The sequence below is a fragment of the Pogonomyrmex barbatus genome, unplaced genomic scaffold (assembly GCF_055798465.1).
Source record: "Pogonomyrmex barbatus isolate J1 unplaced genomic scaffold, ASM5579846v1 scaffold23, whole genome shotgun sequence".
NCBI classification, from domain to species: domain Eukaryota; kingdom Metazoa; phylum Arthropoda; class Insecta; order Hymenoptera; family Formicidae; genus Pogonomyrmex; species Pogonomyrmex barbatus.
This window is the reverse complement of record NW_028297120.1, coordinates 2,046,880-2,069,655: the sequence shown is the minus strand read 5'-3', so window position 1 is coordinate 2,069,655 and position 22,776 is coordinate 2,046,880. Positions and strand designations below refer to the sequence as shown.

Here is a 22,776-nt window from a genome sequence, read left to right as displayed (position 1 = left end):
TAAGATATCGATATCTTTCTAAAATCAAATGTAGATGTGACAAACAGATTTATATAGTCCATCTTTACTCACAGATTTTCACACTAAAGATGACCCGATGACAAGTCGAAATGTCTATTTTTATAATTTCAATAAACAAATTTCAAGTAAGAAGATTCGGTTATATGCCCCTTATTTTCTCATTTTTATTCAATACTAAACATTCCAAACACGCGCTGCGCGCGCGCTATTTCTTTTTTAAGCAAGAGTAAAAATTAATATAATACTATTATACTACTGTTAAACTATAATATTTTTAACTTCTTGATACACAATTGTCAAAACGATCCTCGCTGTGAGGTACAATGACAGCTATTCACAAAGTTTGCGCAGCCAGAGAATCAATCAGCATCGCGGAAAAGCGTCAACTTTGAGAAAATTTTGATAGATACGAGTATCGATGTCATGCCTTTTTTTTTAGAAATTTTATTTATTATTTAATTGGTTTGTTTATTATTTGTTTATTATTCATTTGTTTATTATTTAATTGGAATAAATCAGATACTTTAAGATCTGTAATATTCATCACACAGTCAAACGTTAATTCCAAAAAAATCTGATATATGTAGTGTTTGAAAATTAATTAATTTTTGGAACTAGATGGAATACGACTGGTGATTGCTTCGCGATAAGTATCCTCCATGATGCATTCGGTGATATGATTAGATATTTTCATCGATGGTTTGTATCGAAGAATGATCGACACGTGAATTGTAGTATAATGTAGCCGAAGGCTAATACGATTATTAAGCACTACCCGTAATTAAGCATTAACGATGGAATTCATGTCCCTGCACCATTCCCGAGTTTCGTGTCAACCTCAGTCGACACGGTATCTGATATCGCCGTAATATACATAATACGCAATATACATGTATATATCCTGTAATCTACATATTGCAACAGTACGCCATTAGTAGAGCATGTCTTCATTGTTCAGACACGGCGAGACATTCGCCTATATTCGTTCTTGAGCAGCGTTTTCTCCTATTATATTCCCCGGAAAACAAAATGTTGCTTTACAATTCATGGCAACTGAAAAGTACATTGTTACCCACTCGGTAAGAAAATAAGCCTTCAGCTGCACGCAGCTTTTTACCGCGCGGAGGAAAAAAAAGTGAAACGCATTCTCAAGTACTTTGCAAAGTATTCGCGGAACGGTTCGCAAATAATGAAACTGCGTGAGTTTATTAAGATATTTTCGTAAACGGAATTATATTTTAACATGTTGACGTATTTTTCTATTATAATATAAAAATAAACATTTATATATTATAATATACAAATAAACATAAACATAAATTTATATCTTTTCTCAAAATAAACTTTAGACTGTATGTTAAAAATAAAAGAAGCTGTGGAAGATTTGAGTCTATATATAATCCTTATATGTAATCTTATGAAGGATATATCGTATATCTTTTCTGGAAGCATCTGACAAGTAAACTATTTTGATAAATGGATTATTTTGGAAAAATGATCGATTATATCTCTGAAAAAATGCATTTTATACAGCATTGCGAATACAAACACAACTGCTCCTTCTCTCATTCTCTTCTCAATCGAGAGATAATGTAATAATTAAAATAAATAATAGGGAAATGAAGGAAGGTGGGAAAAGGGTAATCGATTTTCAGATCGATTTCATTATCGATTTAGAAATATAGCTTTGAGCTGCTGCATTGGAAATTTGCCTGTTAACGGCACGTAGCGATAGAAGCAATTGTTACAAATGTATATAAATTTGAATATATATATATATATATATATATATATATATATATATATATAAATTCAATTTAGAAAAATGAAAAATTATAGGATAAAATCCAATCCTGCCGAGTAATGTTATTTATTATCTTATTGTTTAAAATGAATGATAGAAATGTACTTTACGCTCAGTATTATCAGAATACATGCTACATAATTCAATTTGTTTTTCAAAGCGGAGGATATTAAATTATTTACATACAGAACGAGAATATCTCGTAAGCTCGACAATTCCCCAGTATTTTTAACATAAAATTATTATTACTATTAAAATTGGGATAGTTTTATTAATAAACTTATAAACTTGATTATTATTCATAAACGCACTCGAACACGCGATCGTCAACGAGCAGGGGCGCGCGATCGATTGTTATCTCCGGTAGTTTCTGCAATTGACATTCACTTCCACGGACGAAAGAAGATATTCGGTGTAAGCTGACAAAGGATCCCCTGCGACCTCGACTCAGGACGGAAGTCTAGTCTGTCTCGTCTGTCTGGAAATTCAATAATACTTTGGACGTGGAAGTGGAGAGCATGCGGGATATCCGGCGTACATATAGAGACTGGACCCTTCATTGATTAGATCAGTCATAAAATTCCGGACGGTATCCGGTGCCTGCGTATCGCATCCCCTTTGTACTTTGCACAGTTGTCGAAAGAAGTCCGATCTTGGCGAGACGCTTGGAATGCTCTATACAGCACGCTATCAGTCAACCGTGCGTCGCACGGAGGCTATGCGAAAGGCGAGCCTTTGTCCTCTTACGGCGATCGTCGAAAAATATCTTAGGGATGTCATAAGGTTGCAATAAAGGTCATGAGTTGGAACGGGAACAAGCGTTACGCGATCATGCGCCACGAAGGCGGGCTTCGCGTTTCGTGGCAAATGCGATTTCCTATTTTTCTGCAGATATTGCGCGATATATTCACAATACAATAAGCGAGTTTTATAAATGACTGATCGAGTAATACATGTATCGATCGTATGGGATTTATCGTAAAACGTCTCTCGTTCCTCCGTTGACAGAGGCGAAGCCGTTAAAGAAAGAGCGAGCCACTTTGTATATACCCCCCCCCCCCCACGGTAATGCCTCGAAAGCCCGCGTGAAAGCTTGCGGAAATAAATTAATATAAAAGTTCGCCGCGAAAAGTTTCGAACGCTTAAAAAATGTACGCGACAGAGAACTTTTAGGGCGCATCGCGGCGAAACGGGCTTGCACAGTGTAATGAAAAATGCGAATGCAAAATGCAGATTTCTACCTCTGTTTGCAATTCCCAATGATAATTAAACTCGATCGTGCGCGCGACGCACGTGCGCGTAAATTTTTGGTTTTTCAAATAAATTAAGCTTCTGGGAGTAAACGAACGATTTACCCTCTTGAATGGTTTTCTTCGTTCTAGCGCCAAATAAAATTTCTTTCTGCTTCCTGATAAAGGGACGCATTTGGACAACGGAGCACAACTACGTCGCGGTATTGCGGAAACATAGGATATCGCGATCGATGACCGAGGCACTGACAATAACCAATTAATGCCGGTCATTAAGCATCAGTGACAGATCGCTCACGCTAAGCGTCCGTGCCAGCTATCGAACGAAATGATATCTGCGCCGTATATGCATAATTCAACGGGCCGCAATATCGGCTGCAGCGTGAAAAATGCACGTCGATCTGTCGCGCGTGGGTCACATGGACATACGCGTAGAAGTGATATTGGGAGGGGATGATTTGCTTTTTGTTTTATTTGGGAATTCTCTCGGACGGTTCATCTCGATTATCTGCGGAAGCGAATCAACGTGAAATATAACGTATCCTAAACATTTCGGGCTTCTAGAGACGTTTTAATTCCCAGTGTAACTAACTGGGAGGTCATCTGAACTTTAGATTGTATAAGAACTAATACAGAATTAATTTATTTTTCATCAATTTTTCTTCTTTTGTTAAAATATAATTCGGCCATGTATAAATTACATCAAATTAATAATTCTTCTCGTATAAAGTATAATTTTATTTCTTTTTCATAATAAAAAAAAATCCTTTATAAAAAAAGAGATGTTAAGTCGATTATTCACATTTCTCGAAGTTTATTGTTTTTCCGCTTTTCCGCGATGCTGATTGGTTCTTTTGCTGCGCTAATTTCGTGAGTTACTGTCAATTTACAAATGACAATTTGTAAAAGGCAGGCGAGATTAGTAGCGAATGAAATTTTCGAATCGGTTTTGAACAAGGACAAAGATAAGATGAACAAAGATAAATGAGTTTCTATTTTTCATCACGACGGTACCATCAACGAATAATATAAAAATATATAATATAAAAAACTGTTATGTTGTAGTCTCCTTCTAAAAAAAGGCATGTTAAATCGATACTCGAATATCTCGAAATTTATTGTTGCCGTTATTCCGCTGATTGGTTCTCTCGCTGCGCTAATTTCGCGAATAGCTGTTATTGTATTGATCTCGCATAGCGAGCGATCATCTTGACAATTGTGTATCAAGAAGTTAAAAATATTATAGTTTAACAGTAGTATAATAGTATTATATTAATTTTTGCTCTTGTGTTGAAGAAGATAAATAGCACGCGCGCAGAGCGCGTTTGTAAATGAGCGCGTGTCTAAATGTCTAGTCTAGTCCTTTCATGTTAAGTCGATATTCGAATATCTCAAAGTTTATTGTTGCCGCTTTTCCGTGACGCTGATTGGATCTCTGGCTGCGCTAACTTGCGTGAATAGCTGTCATTGTGTTGATTTCACAGAGGATCGTTTTGACAATTGTCACGCGCGCAGAATGCGTTTGTAATGTCTAATTTTAAAAAAATGCTATTGACAATTTTAAATAAAAAATTACAAGAAAACAAAACAATTTAGTTTTATTTTATATTCAGCTTAGGTTTAATATACTTTTTCGTAATAAAAAAAAATTTTCGGGAAAAAGTGTCATTGACAATTCTAAATGAAAAAGTTCGAGAAAGCAAAACAATTTAGTTTTACTTTACGATTTTTCATCAATGGTTTTTAATTAAGCTATAACTTTATATTTTTAAGATAGTTTTAAATTTGTATAATTTATATTTAGCAATAATATTTTTAAAATAGTCAAGATATTTTATTAGCATAGAAAATGAAAAACATTTTCCTGACGATAAACATAAGTATATTCAAATACTATCTAATGCGAGTACATTCTTATTCGAATATAATGTAATACGCATGCTATTTACTTAACTTAAGACGAGAGGTCTCATTATTAGGTAAGCTTAACAACTTCTCTCGCTGTAGGAAAGCAAAATTACTCTCGACACGTGAATTTTGTGTGTGCGTGTGTGTGTGTGTGTGTGCGTGTATTATATAACCCGTTAAAGTCTTTCCAAATGTCTGACAGCGAATGCGCGTTGTAGAACACGCGGGGGGTACGTCGACCCAAGAATTATCGGATATCCTGCCGTTGACAGATTCCTTAGAAGATTTAACGGTACATTAGTTCCTATATACAGGCCGATAGGATACCAGGCATATTATTCTATGTTTGCGGCATTTGCGTCATGAATCCTCGTCGATCGCGCGGACGACGTTGCGCCGCGCCGCGCCGCGCCGCGATGTACATCATTACCTTCGCTGAAATTCGTAAGAACGTCGTCGGGCATACGTCACCGGGAATTTATAATAATAATAATCTACAGCGTACGTGCGGACCTCCGCACGAGTGGCCATTATGTCAAATAACAAAGATTTATACCCGCGCCGACGATGTACGCTCGCACGGCTTATACGGGAGAGCGGAAAAGGAGGGGGGGGGGAGGGGCGCAATGCAACTATATCGAGATACCAGATATTATATATGGATCGAGCATGGCCGGGACTTGAGATGATACATGTGCGTCGATGCCTTGCTTAATCAGATACATTAATTAGCTGGCGTTAATGGACCCAGTTAGATGCGTGACCACGCGGCCCCGTCGACCGATCGATGGGTCTTCGACGAACGTTATCGAGCGTCGTATCTCATCGTTGTATCTCACCGGCGCGCATCGCGTACCGACCGGCTATCGACACGATGCACACGGTGATACACCGTGCGATAAGGTGCCTCTTCTTGCCTAGGCATTTCCGAAATATTCGGATGTCAAAGAATTTCGTAGAGAATTCTATCTTAATTGGATGCCTCGATTAATTGGCCTTAATGAATCCGATTGCGCGCGATCGCGCCGCAGTTATCGAGCGGCGAATCTTCGGCGGGGCAATTATCGACATATCCTGCTGGCTGCATCCAAACACAATGGCTTTCCCCTGAGATATTAATACTGTGCGTAATTAATTCGTCCCGCATTCCGCCGCAGGGTCCCTCGCGCCGTGCGGTGCTCCACGGCGAATTGAAGAATCCGCGCTCAAGGAATTTCGCCGCAAACCACCTAAACGCCGAGCGGGAGACGGTGGCGTATTGTTAAGGATTACAGATGGGTGACGTTACGTATCGATCGATCGCCATCCGGGCGACGTCTTGGCTCGGCTTTTTTCGCGCGCGACTACATAATCTATCCAATCTATCACGGCGAATAAATCAAAACGCCCGGCGAGAAATCGAATTCACTTTTGCAGCGCGAATAAATGTCCGGCCCCGGCGGCTGCGATAAATTCATTGACATATTTCATCCGGGTCGAGCGGCGGCGGCGGCGGCGGCGGCGGCGGCGGCGGCGGCAGCGGCAGCAGCATTCTAGTTTGCGCTGTCCGTCGTGTAATTAAATTACAGCAAACGGAATCTAAAGTTAGCGAAACGAATTCCGCGAGAGCGCACGTATTGTGCCGATAACACGCTGACCGATGACGTACATATCTACTTCCGGCCGAGGATGGAGACGGCCGCGCCGACCGGGTCGAGCCAGTTATAAATCGGCACGATTTCATTACCGCGCGAAATAAAGCGTCAACCTTTTTACCATATCACGATGGAAGTTGTGCCAGTTAATTCGTCGCGTGTATAAGCTTTTAATCCCGGCGTGTTTATTTTTAACGGAATTACGAAACGCAGTTACATTCGACGATACGTTATATACGTTAATACGTTTAACATGGATTTCTAATATAGATCCCGATCGTAGAAAATAAATGAAATTTTAAATAATATTTTTATAAAACATGCGAAATAGAATTCTTGTTTTCCTCTCAGAAACAAAATTTTAAAAGTTCATCCGCTAGTCTCCTTCTATTATAATTTTTTATGCATTCTATATGTTATCTCAAAATAATATATTAGCTGAAGTAACGAGATTCTGTTCTAAAGTAGTCTCAAAAGTCAAAAGAGAACTCGTCTAATATCGATGAAATCTCGTTGCTGCTTCTTTCTTATCGTTTAATTTATATTCGCGCTAAATGAAAAGAGAGCTGAATATTTTAGTTGCATTAGAGTTTCGCTCGTGGAGTTTACGTGACTAAAATGCGCCAGTTCTATAAGCGCGCAAAATTGCCGCGACGTGTAATTAAGTATTAATCGCGCAATTTCTATTTGAGCGACCTCGATTATTTTGCGCGCGGTTGTGTCAGCTAAAGAGCTGCGTGTTTATGCTACGTTCGTTTCGTGCAACCGCCGCTGTACGACGAGCGGAAATGAGATCGTTTGAAAGAACTTGGTCCATGCTCATCTTAAAGAATATTATGATAATCTAATACGGGAAGAGTATGATGATCCAATACCAAATATTACAGCAATCCGTCTTTTTCTGTAGATCTTCAAGGCCGATAACGGCGAAAAGAGGGAAAAACAATATAACTCTTATTTGCATGGCAAATTCTATAATCTTGGTGTGATTTATTCATACAACATTGCTCAATATATTTTTGACAGTAATATAAAGTAATAATTTATATATTTTTATGAACAAAGATAAGTTATCTGATATGGGTCTTTTGACTGAAATGATATATTGGATATTATTATTATTATTATTCGCCACTGATGTCATATGAATGTTTAAGAACTGCCTTCAAAGTTTGAAAGGAAAAAAACCGCTGCATTTATTTTCGCAAAATTTTTATTATGCAAAATTTTTAGTAATGATACGTATTATGTTTCACTGCGTAATGCCGTACCACGTGTATGTACAATTTTCTTTTTTTTTATCGCAATCTAGAGTAATATTTAACTTACATATGTACGCCAATTGTCGACCACTCACTGCTGGTTAATTATTATTATCGTTCTTAATCACTGCGCTCCAGTTTAAAAGTCTCTCCAATTAAGTCGGACGTTAACTTCGACGAGCGACAGAACGACGGAATTTTTTAGGCTTGGTGCATTGATAACAGGCTGTTACAACGATGCTTGCCTTATAATTTGCACGATTTTGACAGTGGCTTGGATTCTTCGCGCAGAATGCAATTATATAAAAATCGAACAAGGATTCAGTTGACGTCGACAACCTCCGGTTTGTAAGTTAGTATCGATCGTCTAAAGCAACACGCGTTCGAGAAGGTTACATGTGATCGCGTTAGAGAGACGCATTGCGGGTCGATGAATTTTTAAGCACGCGTCGTGTCCAGAAAACGCAATTGGAATATTTTTAAAGGACTTTTCGCGAATATTTCAGTATTCACTGAAAACATCTACCTTTGTTGTTAATACTGTTTAGTGATTTATAATTGTTATATCCTTTTCTTAATTAATTCCATGATAATTCATAAATCGTGAAATCAACCGTCATTGTTTTGTAATAATATTTTTAATTCACTTAACAGATTTACGTAGTAATATTTTTGCAACAAATATAACTAATATTTGTTAAGAAAATTCTATTCGAATCTTTCATTTTCCTCAAAAATATTCTAAAATTATGTGTAAGATATATTATATTATTACAAACACAAGATAACGCCTTATAAAAATATACATAATTCTGGATCGAGCTTCAGTTTGAGTTTTAACGAATATAAACGTAGTCTGTCCGAGAAAATCTGCGATTTCGTGTGTGCGAGCAAGTAACATAGCTTAAGATTTTAATTCAGTTTCAGCACGTATAATTATGCGTGCGGCAGAAGCTCCTCCTTCGAGTTCTGCCGTATCCGAGATCTTAAGCCGCTTAGTTAGCTGTAAAATAGCGAGGCTGCACCCCGGAGGAACAAAGAAAATACGGATTATACGGGAACATTCGACGTTCACTCTGCCGAGACTCGTCCGTTTACTCTGCCAAAAAGGGTTATTAAAACCAATATAATCATGAACATAATTACGTGAAATTTCGCGCAGTTTTCACCGAAACTCTGGTACATATAAATTCACGATAAAATTCTCATGGAATACGTTTCGATAATGTACATTATTCTCGTACATTTTACTGCCCCCCCCCCCCCCACACACACACACGCGCGCGCGCGCGCGCATATTTTTAGAAAAAAAATATTTTAATACTGCCTCAACAGAAAGAAATAGGGAAGATTAACATAACAGCACGACAATTTCAGTCAAAGCTTTAGCCAGAAACGTTCTACGATGACAATTAAATGATAAAGGCGGATTTCGTTGATATTGCATTCACAAAGTGATAAAAAAATAATAAAAAAATCCGTTAATCGTGCTTTCATTGTAATTCAAATTAGTACGTAACCCAATAAAATTATTTAATATATCTTTTTTATTTTAAATTTTTATAATTTTATAACATACCTATATAATTTCTAACAAATTTGAGAACAAACTTTTACCCTTATGATTATATTATATCATAGATAGAACAAAGATATTTTTTTGCACATTTTTTTTCATCAAACCAATTTTTTCCTTTTTTCTTTTGATTTTTTAAAATAATTATTTTCCTCTATCAAAATTTAATTAAAGTTTCAAATCATTTGCAGTTTAATAATTTATCAATTAAGCCTATCAGTATAGACGTCCAGTGCAAATTATTATCGAGAAAGAGAGACAGAGAAGGGCAGAGAGGAGGTACTTTAATTGATCAACTATTAATCTGTGCACGGATTAGTCGCAGATAATTTATGTGCGTTAAAGCCACTAAATACTGATGAGCGTACCTGCTATGTAAACGGTGGCGTGTGTCAGTCAGTCGTAAGTTACACACAGGTTTAAGATAGGGTTGCTCGGTTATGCGCGTACGTGCATATGTTCCTACGTATGTAAAGCATTTGGAGTGATTTAGTGCTCGCTGAACTCTACACGGCGAAAGGCATTTTACTTAGAAAATGCAAAAACAGACCAACGCACATACATCACTGTAATAAATTCCTAGCGAATTGTGCAGCGAAGACGGCGATATTTCTCGTTAAACTCTAGTGAGAATTTCGTATTATTTCATTATTTAAACGGAACATATTACGTAACACATAAATAATAGATATTCTTAAAATTTATAAAATTATTTCTCACATTGGACGGATGAATTACAACTTGTAAATAAAAAAGAAAAACTTAAAATTCGAACAAGATATTATTTTTGTTTAATCAGTGTTTATTCGATTTTCTTTTTTTCTTTTTTTTTTTTTTTTTTATAAAGTTCAAACAATTACGCAACACATTTTGCTGTTACGTTTACAATATAGTTATCTCGAGTTCTTTAACTCATAACATTCAAAACTAATATCGGCTTTGTAATCCTTTTTATAACACACTGAAAGAGCTGTCGAAACTTACTTATGGTGTTTAAGTTAACGCGCATACGAAATTGTCTTATACGGCCACCCGGCTCTCTGCCTCGAAATCTTTATGAAACCTTGTTTTCTTTTATAGTGCGCGATACCGAGATATCAAGCTGTCGATATGAAGCGTCGATATGAAGCTGAGAACGTCTCATCGCGCTCGCTTCGAATGCGCGGACGTTTCCTCCTACGCGCCAGATTTATGTCCCCTCGTAAACAAAGCGCGCCCCTAAGCTGATTAAACGTCGATCCGCGCATACCGGTGTGTCAGTATCAGTTACGTGCACCAGAGTGCGGTGAATGCAGTGACACAGAAATTAACTCTAGCGTCTGGTCCGGAGAGACTCGAGATTCGGAGGACAACGTAGCGTTTCCATTCCTATTTCGGCTAAAACCGTCGTTTCTCAGTCGATAGCTATAGGACGTTGAGAAATTTCGTATACAACTCTGAGAAGAGGATTGTACATACTCACAATTTAAAAAGAACGAAGAGTCATCCTTTCCTTAAACAAATTTGAGGAAACTTACGTTCTGATAAGTATTTATACCGAATCGATTTTTTTGTAAATAAATAAAATTTTTTAAGGTGGATTTCGTTGATATTGCACTTACAAAGAGATAAAATAATTAAAAAATCCATTAATCCGTGCTCCGTGATTTTTCATTGTAATTCAAATATTAATTTAATGCAATCCAATAAAATTATTATTTGATATATCTTTTTCATTTAAAATTTTTATGATCTTATAACATAATTATAACTTCTAATACATTTGAAAACGCATTTGTGCATTTTTGAAACATTTATAAAATATATCGAAACAATTTTACACAGCTGTTGCCTATTTCAAATAAAAATAATTAAAGAGATGTATTCATTTTATAAATTCAAATACGAACATTATAGCAGATTATCGTAAATAACAATTCGAGACTCTTCTAGCTCAATGTAATTAGAGCGTCAATATGGGTTATGGCAAATGACGGGAAATGGGAGAAATATGTACGTATGTATAGCAGAGATACTCACACTTTATGTCCAAATTCAGTGGATTGCTCTCGCCGTCGCCCTCTTGATTATTGCCGATGCACGTGTAAATCCCAGCTCTACTGCGAGTGACACTTTGCAGCACCAGGCTTTGATTACTTATTATCGTTCCGGTCGCCCTGTTGTGATACAGCGGATTGCCCTGCGAATGCGAAATCAAACGAGGTCATATTGCGCTACTTGACTACCGTGAACACACTTGTAAATTCGGCTTAAAGTGTAAATAATAGACTATTTAAGTTACAAGAGATATTTGGCAAATCGTTAAAAGTTAAAAGTTACGTTTTAAAGAGAAAAAAGATTCAGCTTTCTTGGTAAAGAATTTGTAAGATAGTTTAATGTCAATATAATAAATAATAAATAACTACACGCACAGAAAGAAGAGAATCAAAGTTCGAGAATTAGCGCAATAACTTAAGTACATACTGTATTTAAGTAAATATTATTTCAATACAAGTATTTCAAACGTTCAAATCTATCATAAGTTCATCATAAGCATCATAAGCAAATTTATTCAAAATATATTCTAAATTCTAGCAAGTGTAATACTTAAATAAAGAATTAAACTAAATTAAACTGGATTAATTTAATTAATTATTAAATTTAATTTAATTAAATTAAACTAAAAAAATCAATTTGCTTAACCAATGATTGTCCTCCGATAAAATTTTATAATATTCTTTAGAAGAAAATAAATTCTTTTTTCGAGTGATATAGAATTTTTCTAAAATTTGTGATAAATATACTTTAAAATCATTGTTGAGAAAATATTCTTTATTAAAGATATCTACTGAAAAGAAGAGTAAATTACTTAAAAGAACAAAAGTGAATTACTTAAAAGAAGAAAACTGAGTAATCACTTTTCTTAACAATAGAATAATATTTTTCTGTGTGTATAATTATAAAATATGAATGATTAAATTGTTAATTTGCTACACACATAATATTATCGTTGCAAAAAATGCGACTAGAGGTTTGTATTTTTTCGCATAGGCTAATCTATAATAAATCCCGCATGAGAAATTCACGATGAGGAACGCTGACAGTTTTTCGATCTCTCGGGTTCCCCCGTCGCACATGCGACTTTCGAGACTGCGAAAGCGGCTTTGAGTTTTCGCGAAACAAATTTCGAGTCTTTGAATCGAGGGAATTGATTGGGATTTGCGTTTTGCGGTGTTTCCGCGTACACGACATTCGTTCACGATAAGAGCCATCGAAATTGGTTCGAACGGATATCAAAGTTCGAGAATCAGCGCAATAACTTTAATGTTATAACACATATATTTCTTCTGAATATTACGTAACTTTTTTATATTCAACTTGTTTTAGAGACACAATGGTCAGAGTACTAAATAATTAAAATTTTTCAATTATTACAATATATTTGGATCTATTATCTCTTAATAAACTTACTGTCGACAAGTAACGTCAAATATTAATAATTTCTAAATTATAATTGTTTGAACAAATATATTATCATTTATCTTAATAGGATTTTCTCTCTTTTTTGTGTTTTATAAAGATAATATAAAAAATTAAAAGCTTTAAAAAAATAACGCTTAAAAAAACAAATATTTAGAAAAGAGATTTATTGAAAAATCCATTTGAAAAATTTTTGCTATTTTTTTTAAATTTAATAACTATTAAAAATGGTGTAAATACGTGTATTCTGACGGTAGTAAAAAAGCTATATTTTGTATCATAGGATTAAAAATAAATTTAGAATGATTGAATGCAATTGCTTCCCGATTGTTTAATTGGGACAGCAGAGATATCTTGATTTATACCGTGCTGTGATTCATGCCGCGCCATCAGTTCCAAATCAATCGCGCCTATGACTTTATCATGAATAAAGACAAAACAAATGAAAGGATTAAAACACATTCGGGCATTGACGAATGGCATTCTTATTAATCGCTGATAAAATGCTTCGATTTATATCTGTAGTCCGATCTACGCTGTTATTTCTGTTCCATATCAATCAAGCGAATCATTCTAATAACAAAGAGAAACATTGTTGTACTTGACATACTCGAATGACTTAGAATAAATTTGGACAAAGTGACATGATGTCGATAAATTATCATTCGCTTGGACATTCCATTATTCGCGTGTGATTCGAATTAAGAATCTCGAATTATCTTGATATTAGAAAAAATAATTTTTATATGAATGATATTTGCTTGTTAATCAATTTTTCAATACTATCACATTTGTAATTATCTTTTATTATTATATAATATTTAAATTATCCTCTTATTTCCTAATTCAAAATAAAATTATTTTAAAATTATTTCAAAAAATTTCATGTATAAAAAATCACAGTTAATTAACAGTTAATTAATTTAAAAATTAACATAATATAGTAATATAGAAGTAATATAGAAGTTTTGCAATAAAATTCATTTAATTAAGTCCGATGCGCTAAATAATATTTTTTAAAAATCTTAAAACTTGAATTTTAGTATTTTTCAAAAACGAGAACATGAAAAGGTCATTGATAATCAGTACGCATGTAGATTAGATCATTCTTTAGAAATTATGTTGTTTAGAAGTTATGTTTCTACTACAAAAAGTTAATTCGAGACAAGGAGGATTATGTAATTTTCTTTAAAATGCCTAATTCTAATTTTCTCAAAAAATTGGAAAGCGTTTCAGTTATAAGAAAAATGTCTAAAGCCTGGCTTTTCAAAGATTAATCCCTGCACTAGGAAAGTTCACTTTATATGCGTCCTGCGTAGGATCTCGGCGATACGAATCTGAGATCAAAGTGCGAGTTTTCGGACGAAAGTTTGTGTGACACAGGTGCGCGGCGTCGTTCCCTTATCTCGCCGCGATTAAGCTTCGTCGGCTTATATTATCGATTTCTGAACAGGATTCGTTATCTGTGCGCGCGGTGTGTGTGGACTCACGTTATGGCGCCAGGAAACCTTGTAAACCCAAGGATTGGACTTGATGTTGCACTCGAAGTAAACGTCGATACCCTCCCGAATAGCGCTCGAATTCAAATTGCTGCCAAGCTCGAGGGTAACCACAGGCTCGTCTGAAAACAGAATCGACATCAAAGCTGAAATGTGCCAATATGAGAGACATCGCTTTAATTACAGTAATTGATATTATTAGTGTATACATATTAATCTAGAAAAAAAGAAAAAAAAAAAAAACAAAAATAAGCATCCAAATAAGAAAGGGAAATTAGAATTGTTTTTAATTGCATTTTGATACTAGCATTGATTTAGCAATCGATAACAATTGAGATGATTTTTTTTTATTTATTTTATATATATATTTATATAAATTATAGCCAGCTTATAGCAATTGTAGATTACATTTCTCTCTCTTTCTTACACTTATAAATATCTTATAATATATTATATTATATCGTAAATTAATGATTTAAATATTAAAAACCTATTGCAAAAATTAAACATTTGATTTAAAAAAATTAAATCAAAAGGCAATTAAAATCATTGTTAAAATATTCGAGAAGATTTCATTAATAATTTCGCGGCGCGAATATAACTATACTTTTCACATTCTCGCAAATAAATGGTCAACCGCATCGAGTGCTGGCGCATTTTTTTCATTGAGAGATTGTTCGGTATCCGTTTCGCGGTATTATCTTCGCGAAAAAAAATCATAGTCGTATCGAACGTTACTTATGATTCCTTTCGCGGCAGCGCCGTCGCGAATCCGATAATACCGCCGATTCGCCGATTCGCGCTCACACAATAAACGCAGTAAGAGTAAATTTCCTCGCCGTTTCTAGCACCACCCGGTCCCGTGGAATTACGGGCGGACGCGACTAATGGAAAAAACCGTGGAAAGACGAGAAAATGGGACTGCCAAGGTAGTCGAAGTAGTGGGAAACGCGTAATCGGACTGAATCTTCAGCGTAGTGGATCGGCATGTGCCATTAATTTCCACGCAAAGCTTCTCTCCCTCCCTCTCTCCCTCCCTCCCTCTTGCTCGCTGTATTTCGTTCTCTCTCATTCAGACCAGTTAGAGGAAAACTTTTATATTGGACAGTGAAATCACGGCGTTAATCCCGGCCGGCTGCAACGTCGGACTGCGACGCTTCGTGGCGATTCGACCTGTAACTTTGCGTATTAATGGCGTTGGAAAGTTGCACCGGGGGATGCAATTTGGACTACGGTGGCGGACGGCATCGACGTTCGCCAACGACATGACCCATACCGATTTCTCTCGTGGGCTGATAAATTTAAAAGAATGCACCCAACACAGAAAACTATCGAACGTATAAATGTTCTGGTCGATTAATAAGGATAAACTGAGAAATATTTGGCTGGATTAAAAGAAATGGCATGTTTTTGTCAATCGTGAAATTAATAATAATATTAGAAATATCTTCTTTCGCCAGCTATTACAGATGTTTTGACGACTAAAGAGATTATTAATGTTCTATAATATATTTACTTCTTAATATTCACAAAAATATGTAAAAAGATTTATGTTGGTTCAATTAAAAAAATGTTTAAAGAAATAATTCATATACTTTAGTTTTAAGGTGCATAATTTCCTCGAATAATTTGTAATTAGAATATAAATAATTGTAAAATAATTTTTTAAGTAAAAATATTTTACACGATGCAAGTATAGTCTTTTATAGAAAGAAAGAAATTTTTATAATAACATCTTTATTTATTGTCATATTAAGATTGATAATTATTTTTTTCTTGGATCGAATTCATATTATTGACATTTAAATTTTCAATCAATGTTAATATCAAATTGAAGCAAAGCGATTTATATTTACATAGAAAGAAAATTATTCTCAAATCAAAACAAACATTCTTACTCTATATAAGCAAGAATTATAATCTTTTTAAAAATTCTAATCTTGATTTGACCGAATTTGTATTAATGTAGTAAAATTGCAAGTATTACTTTTGCTCAATTTAAGACTAAAATTCTTCTATATAAAGATTATAATATTATTAATATTTCTTGTTTATATATGAGAATATCTATACTTGAATCGATATAAATTTAATGAAATCAAAATATTATTTATATATGAGAATATATAATCTTGATTTAAAATTAATTTTTCTGTGTACATTTGTTAATTTTAAATTACAAATTCTCGTTTGATTTTTAGTATTAAAATAATTTTAATAATTTTTAACGGAGGAAACCCCAACTAGACCAAGACGTCTATTCGGGCTTCAGCGTATCTTTAAAATGAAGTAACGTAACCGCTACGACCTAGCTAGACTTGATCCCAATGGTAAATGTTGTTGCATTTTACGCAAACAATCCGCCGATAGCAACGAGATCCGAAGTATAAAGAATGGTTTAGAGAAGTAAATTCTCGATTGAAATTTTAATGTTGACTTTGTAAAGCATACATACGACGGCATGCATGCGCAATGTGCTTGTAAAAATATTACATTGATGGAAGTTTCCACTGTGCGGTCGCATACCGCGACATGAAATTGCGGGGACACCCCGGTGCGTTTCTGTGAAAACACTCACGGTATATATTGAGCTTCCATCCTTCTTCTATCTCTGAGTCCGGAATATCTGGTACGTTGGCGCGACAGTAGAGGAACTTTCCGGCGTCTTCGATACTCGGCACGAATGTGAGGACGCTGGTTGTTACGTTGCCGTCGGGACTCGTCTGTCGGCGAGATTTCATGAATTTAAAACAGTTTACCGAATAATTTAATAATCGCGATGTGCATGGAATCGCTATCGTGATTGGATTACAACTGCTAAATAACAATGATTACGCCGAAATTGGACTTGGATATTAGTTAATTTTGACGTTTCATGTCTAACGGTTTTTTAATTTTTTTAATAGAATGCATTTATAAATTACACGGTTTTTGTATCTTTTAAAAAATACTAAAATAAATACATTAATTCAATAATACGACTAAATAAAAATAAATATTGTGACAAATTTCATCCTTCAACAATGGATGATGATAATAATAATAATATAAAATTATCTTTTACAGTTTTATATTTTATTTTATTTTATATTTTATTATGTTTATCTAATAAACATTAACAAATAGTTGGACTTAAATAAATTATAAAAGACAATAATGTGTCGCGAAATTTTGATATTTTTTTGAATGAAAAATATCAAACAGTTGGTTGCTTTGGAGGCAACCTTTTTAATCCTATTAATCCTATTAATGTTCGAGAAGCCAGAGAATGAATTAAAAAAAATAATCGTAGAAACGTCGTTGTGAGGAGAGTTCTCACGGGACGAGTGTGTGTCACGTGTGATTTACGAGAGTGCATTAAATCGTCGACAATCTATTTGAAATCGTACCGTCTCCCGTGCATTTCGCAGTATCATGTTCCCTTTGGACCATGTGATCGTCGGGCCTGGTCTGGCTCCGACAACCTCGCAACCTATCTCGTAGGTCTTGCCGGCGCTAAGTGGACGGTTCTCTCCTTGAATCCGGACCCAGAGCGGTTTCACTGTAAAAGAGTGTGTCACACTTGGATTTAAGCATCCATCGATCCGCGCGCGAGTCGTGAAGCTAATAGAAATTTCTCTGGCAAAGACTAAATCCACTGACGCTTTCTGGGTGAATTGTAACAACCGACGAATTTTACAATGAATTTTAAACACCGATCTAACGCCGTGGTAATTGAATTAAATTATTAATAATTAAGAAAGCGTTCTTTCAAAAATTATTATATCTTCGTTATATCATTTTACAATAAGTTAATTATATATGTCTTTTCTTTCCATTTTTAATATTATATTTATCAAAATATTATCATACAATAAATAGTAATAATTTATAATTGCTTCGACCGTCAATTATTAATAAAAATAACAACAAAAATAAAGCTGTTTATAACTTTTTCCATGTAAAATGTGAAATCGAGTGAAAATTATGAAATCAAATGCATTCTTATTAAAGCTACGATCTCTTTTGTCGATACTCACAATTCATATCGAGCGACACCGAACTTGATATCGGTGTCACCATGTTGTTGTTCGTAGCTTGACAGGTCAGAAACGCACGCAAATGTTCGCGGCCTAACTTTTCCAATTGCAGCACGTTCCGGACCCTTTTAGCATCCACGGTCTCGTAGCTGTTGTCCAGCAGAGAAGTCCCCTGCCACCATGTCACTCGTGGTTGCGGTCGTCCTGAAGAAACATAAGGGTCCGGAGTGGCGAATGCACGTCGGTGCTACGTTACGTTAATGGCACCCGCTCGGCGTGTAATCGCATCTCGACTTAACGCTCCGTTATACGGGCAGAAATATGAAATTGAAATCTTTGTAGTAAAGTTAAAATCGCGTGAAGCGTTTCGAAGCGAACGTAATTTGTAATTCCCAATATTGTACAATAAATAACGTGGCTTGTCAGAATTTCTTTAAAAATAATCATCTATTAAACGTATTAACGTATTTGCTTTTGTCAGAAAAACATATTCGATATTTATTTTAGTAAGGAGAGGTTAAGTCAAATTTAAAAAAAAAAAGGTGCATACATATTGCACTACATGTACGCGATGCATTATATATACAAATATTATTTTTATTCTTTAATGTAAAGCGAGATCAAATAATTCGATAATATTTTCAGTTTACTTTTTTCCAATATAAGAAGCTAAAACATTTTATTTTTAAAAATGTATAAAATTATATTTTTATATTTTTATGTACCATAAAAAAATCCTCGCAAACAATTCATTTGTTATTTACTTGAAATTCATTGTAAAATATTAAATTTCCTAACAACAAAAAAAAAAAATAAATAATTTTAAATTTGGCGAAACACTATGGACATTTTATGTGACCAATAATTAAAAAATCAAGTTATATCATCAATATACCTTACCCTTCTACTTTACATCTTTACTATTCGATATTTAGCTATTCCATTTTCGAAGGCGTTGCTTCTATTGTTCGAAATTCAAAACAAGAGACCACGTAATACGTTCACTCGAAACGTCAAAGAAGACGAGCCGTATTTATTTTATGTAATTCAAGTACTACAAGTCGAGGCATCTGGGCGTTATGGAAGGCGGATGCACCGAAAGTGCATCGACGCGTGCACTTCATGCACTTACCACCGGCGGCGACACACGTGATATTGAGAGACGCTCCTTCGCTATACGGGCCAAGGATGTAATGGGGAATATGACTCCTTCCGTCTTCGTCCAATATGCTAAGCTGTTCCGGCGGTACTGTAATAATTTTCACAGTAAGAAGCTCTTCATTTTTTTTTTTTATTCCGAGTATCTGCGAGGGAACGCGAACAAGGGGTTTGAAGGAGAATCAATTTGCGTAACAATGTATCAATCCTATAATGCCACCTAAGAAGATGAAACGCGCTACCGCGGCTGTTATTTCGGTGATGTTAACAAATCTCCATTTAACATAAGACGGAAGATCCGTAACGGAGGATTATAGGGTGAGGAATTTTTGAAAACATAAAATATTGAATAAGTGAAAGGTGAATTTTTATAAAATAATCATCAGTTTTCATCAGAATTTTGTGTATGTGAATTCACACAAACAAAATATTTTCAATAGAAGTATCGTTAAATTGTGAAAATTATTATATAGAATTTAATTAAGTTACTAAATTTGAATCTAAAACTTTGAATAAAATCTTTAATAAAAAAAAAAAAAATAGCAGTTTTAATCTGATAGAATTAAATAAAGAACGTGAAAAATCCGAACATAAGTTCGCCACAAAAACTGCAAGTATGCGGACGGCGTACGTATATACCTTGCTAGCACGCAAAGTGTTGATGAAGCCGAGAGAATGGCGGTAATTATTATTATCAATTTCGCTGTGATTTCATCTTTGTAATAGTGCCACGTACTTTACGGAAAAAAATTTAGATAAAGCTATCAGGTACACGTTCTTATTATTCCTTTATAAAAAAATTTATATAAAATTTATATAAAAAGAAAAAAAACTGAATAATTGAACAAATATTCAATAGTTACAGCTATTAATTACTTAAAAAAAAAAAAAATAAAGATTTAAGAAATTAACTGTTTATACATAAAGGAATTTTAGGATTTTCATAAATATCTTGATCAAAATCTTAAATAAAATTTTCGCGAATAATTATAATTAGCATGAATTAGCATATTTTTATTTATAATAAAAAAAAATTACGAAAAATTATAAATTATCCTAGATTGATTTAAAAGCATAATACAATAGATTTTGCGGCAGTTTAAAACCTGAATCAAAAATTATTTAAATATAGAAAAATAGAAATGTGCTTTAACAGAAATGTAATTAAGAAGCAATGAGAAAAATTTCAATCTTTTATACAAATACTTAAAATATTCAAAATTATTTACATAAAATTTCATTGCAATGCAGAGATTTGTTGTTCTATAAATAAGAACTTAATTTCATTTGTACCACCATTTCTTTTGTTTGTTCTTGAATATTATAAAGTATTTATACAAAAAAAAGTTGTCATTATTTCTAAATTATATTTATAGCACGTCTCTACTTGTTTATTTAAATAATTTTTGTTCCCAATTCTAAACCATCGCTTTTTTGTATTATTTTTATAAGCAATTTAGAATAACGTATAAATTTGTCATAATTTCTTTATTGTAAATATAATAAAATTTATAAAAATAAGATATAACATATAACATTTTTAATCTTCCTCACGTGAAGAAAAATTTGCGATACCGTTAATAATGTTAATATTCGCGTCGACGTATAAGTGCCGGTGCGACGTGCGAGGTGAATCAATTTACGATGATGTATCAGTTTGCCACCTTTACCATTAAGGGGATGTTATTTCTAAGATAAAAAATAAATTTTAATGTAGTGGTATGGCGGAGAGGCTCGGTGTTTATCCGCTTGGTATTATCGGCCATGGTCACGTAACCGTTCTTCCATTAAGGGAAACGTTACTCCGATGTGATGCAAAAAAAAGCTAAAATCAACAAAGCTAAAATACACTGTTTTGAGAGCGTGCACGGGGTGGTTGGATAACAGCTACTTGATGATAACGGTGTCGATTACATATTAGATACAGCATGGCGAGTGGCAAATATTAAATTGATCAATGTAGTCTCGGGATGTGTCTTACACACTTCAGAATTATCAATATCAAGAATTTTTAATAGTTATCTCAATGAATTTTATATCCGAAAGATTCGGTCGATTATAAATCGTAAAAAAGAAGGGTTTGTTTCAATCAATAAATTTGCTTCCTGCTCCATTATAACTCGGAATCTCTTCAGATTAAATTTTTGAATTGTTACTTTCTAAATTATCAAGCGATTTGCAAATAATAATTTGTTTTCTTCTTGTATGCAATTTAAATCTTAAACAAGACGGACGTTTCGAAAATTTAAATTGGTGAGCGCAATATATAGCTATTATTTGAGAAAAATAAAGAATAAATTTTTATGTGTCAATCAAAAAAGTTTTCTAAATATTTCTACGGTGTTTATTGTTACGTTTACGATTAAAATTATTAGATACGTTTGAAAATAAAAGATATTAGATATGATATGCTCGCGCGTATTCAAAAAGGAGTATGCCGGTTCTGAGAATGTTATAAAGGAATGTGGCTCGTTTTCCCTTATTGTAAAGCACATCTTATATTCAGGTCAATGCGAAATATCGTTTAGGAACTCACTGATGACCGTTAGGTTGACTTTGCTGTTGCGCGTCGGCGACTGTTTGAAGTCGACTCTGCATCTGTAAATAGCCGCGTCGCTCTCGCGGACCTTTTCCAATATGAGTTTCGCAGGAGTTTCGGTATGCTTAAATGTTGCGCGTTCTTCCAAACTGTTATCTTGCCAATGATTTCCCTGATCCGGACTGTCCCTCCCTCTCGTGTCGAAGCTGAAAGAGAAATTAAGAGAATTTAAATTAAAATTGAAAAAAAAGTTTTACCGGACAATACATTTGTTTTATGAGTCATTTTTAAAACTAACATAATTTCTTTTAATATTTCTAGATATCGCGCAATATCGCGCATATTGTGATAGAGAATACAAGCAATTGAATTTTATCGAAATTGATTATCGAATTGACTGTTACAATGATACAAGATGATAATAGATATATATAGCACATAAATGTGATAGAATGATAGAAGTAACAATAATCGTGACTAAATTCACGTACAATACATCGTAATTACGATTTCGCGTTAAAGAACGATCGGAAGTTCGTCTATAAAAAGCCGTAAATAAGAAAAGCTCCCGCGCCTCTTATTTTCCCTTCTTTTTCCCTTCAATGCTCGCTAATGCGCGTCATCGTGTTTCTCGGACAGGCGGATGT

General features: G+C 34.3%; 1 protein-coding gene across 7 annotated transcripts in view; it reads right to left on the bottom strand.

The window, feature by feature from the left end:
- The window catches only part of LOC105431000 (protein turtle homolog B), a 276,488-nt gene that overhangs the window by 26,317 nt on the left and 227,395 nt on the right, over positions 1-22,776 (bottom strand). For all 7 annotated transcript variants that reach the window (XM_089078516.1, XM_089078518.1, XM_089078519.1 and 4 more), the window contains 7 exons: positions 22,127-22,335; positions 19,565-19,681; positions 18,433-18,636; positions 17,803-17,954; positions 16,992-17,136; positions 14,405-14,535; positions 11,475-11,634 (listed from right to left, as the gene is read on the bottom strand). In XM_089078516.1, coding sequence (XP_088934642.1) covers positions 11,475-11,634; positions 14,405-14,535; positions 16,992-17,136; positions 17,803-17,954; positions 18,433-18,636; positions 19,565-19,681; positions 22,127-22,335 — 1,118 coding nt within the window. The remainder of the gene's footprint in view (positions 1-11,474; positions 11,635-14,404; positions 14,536-16,991; positions 17,137-17,802; positions 17,955-18,432; positions 18,637-19,564; positions 19,682-22,126; positions 22,336-22,776) is intronic.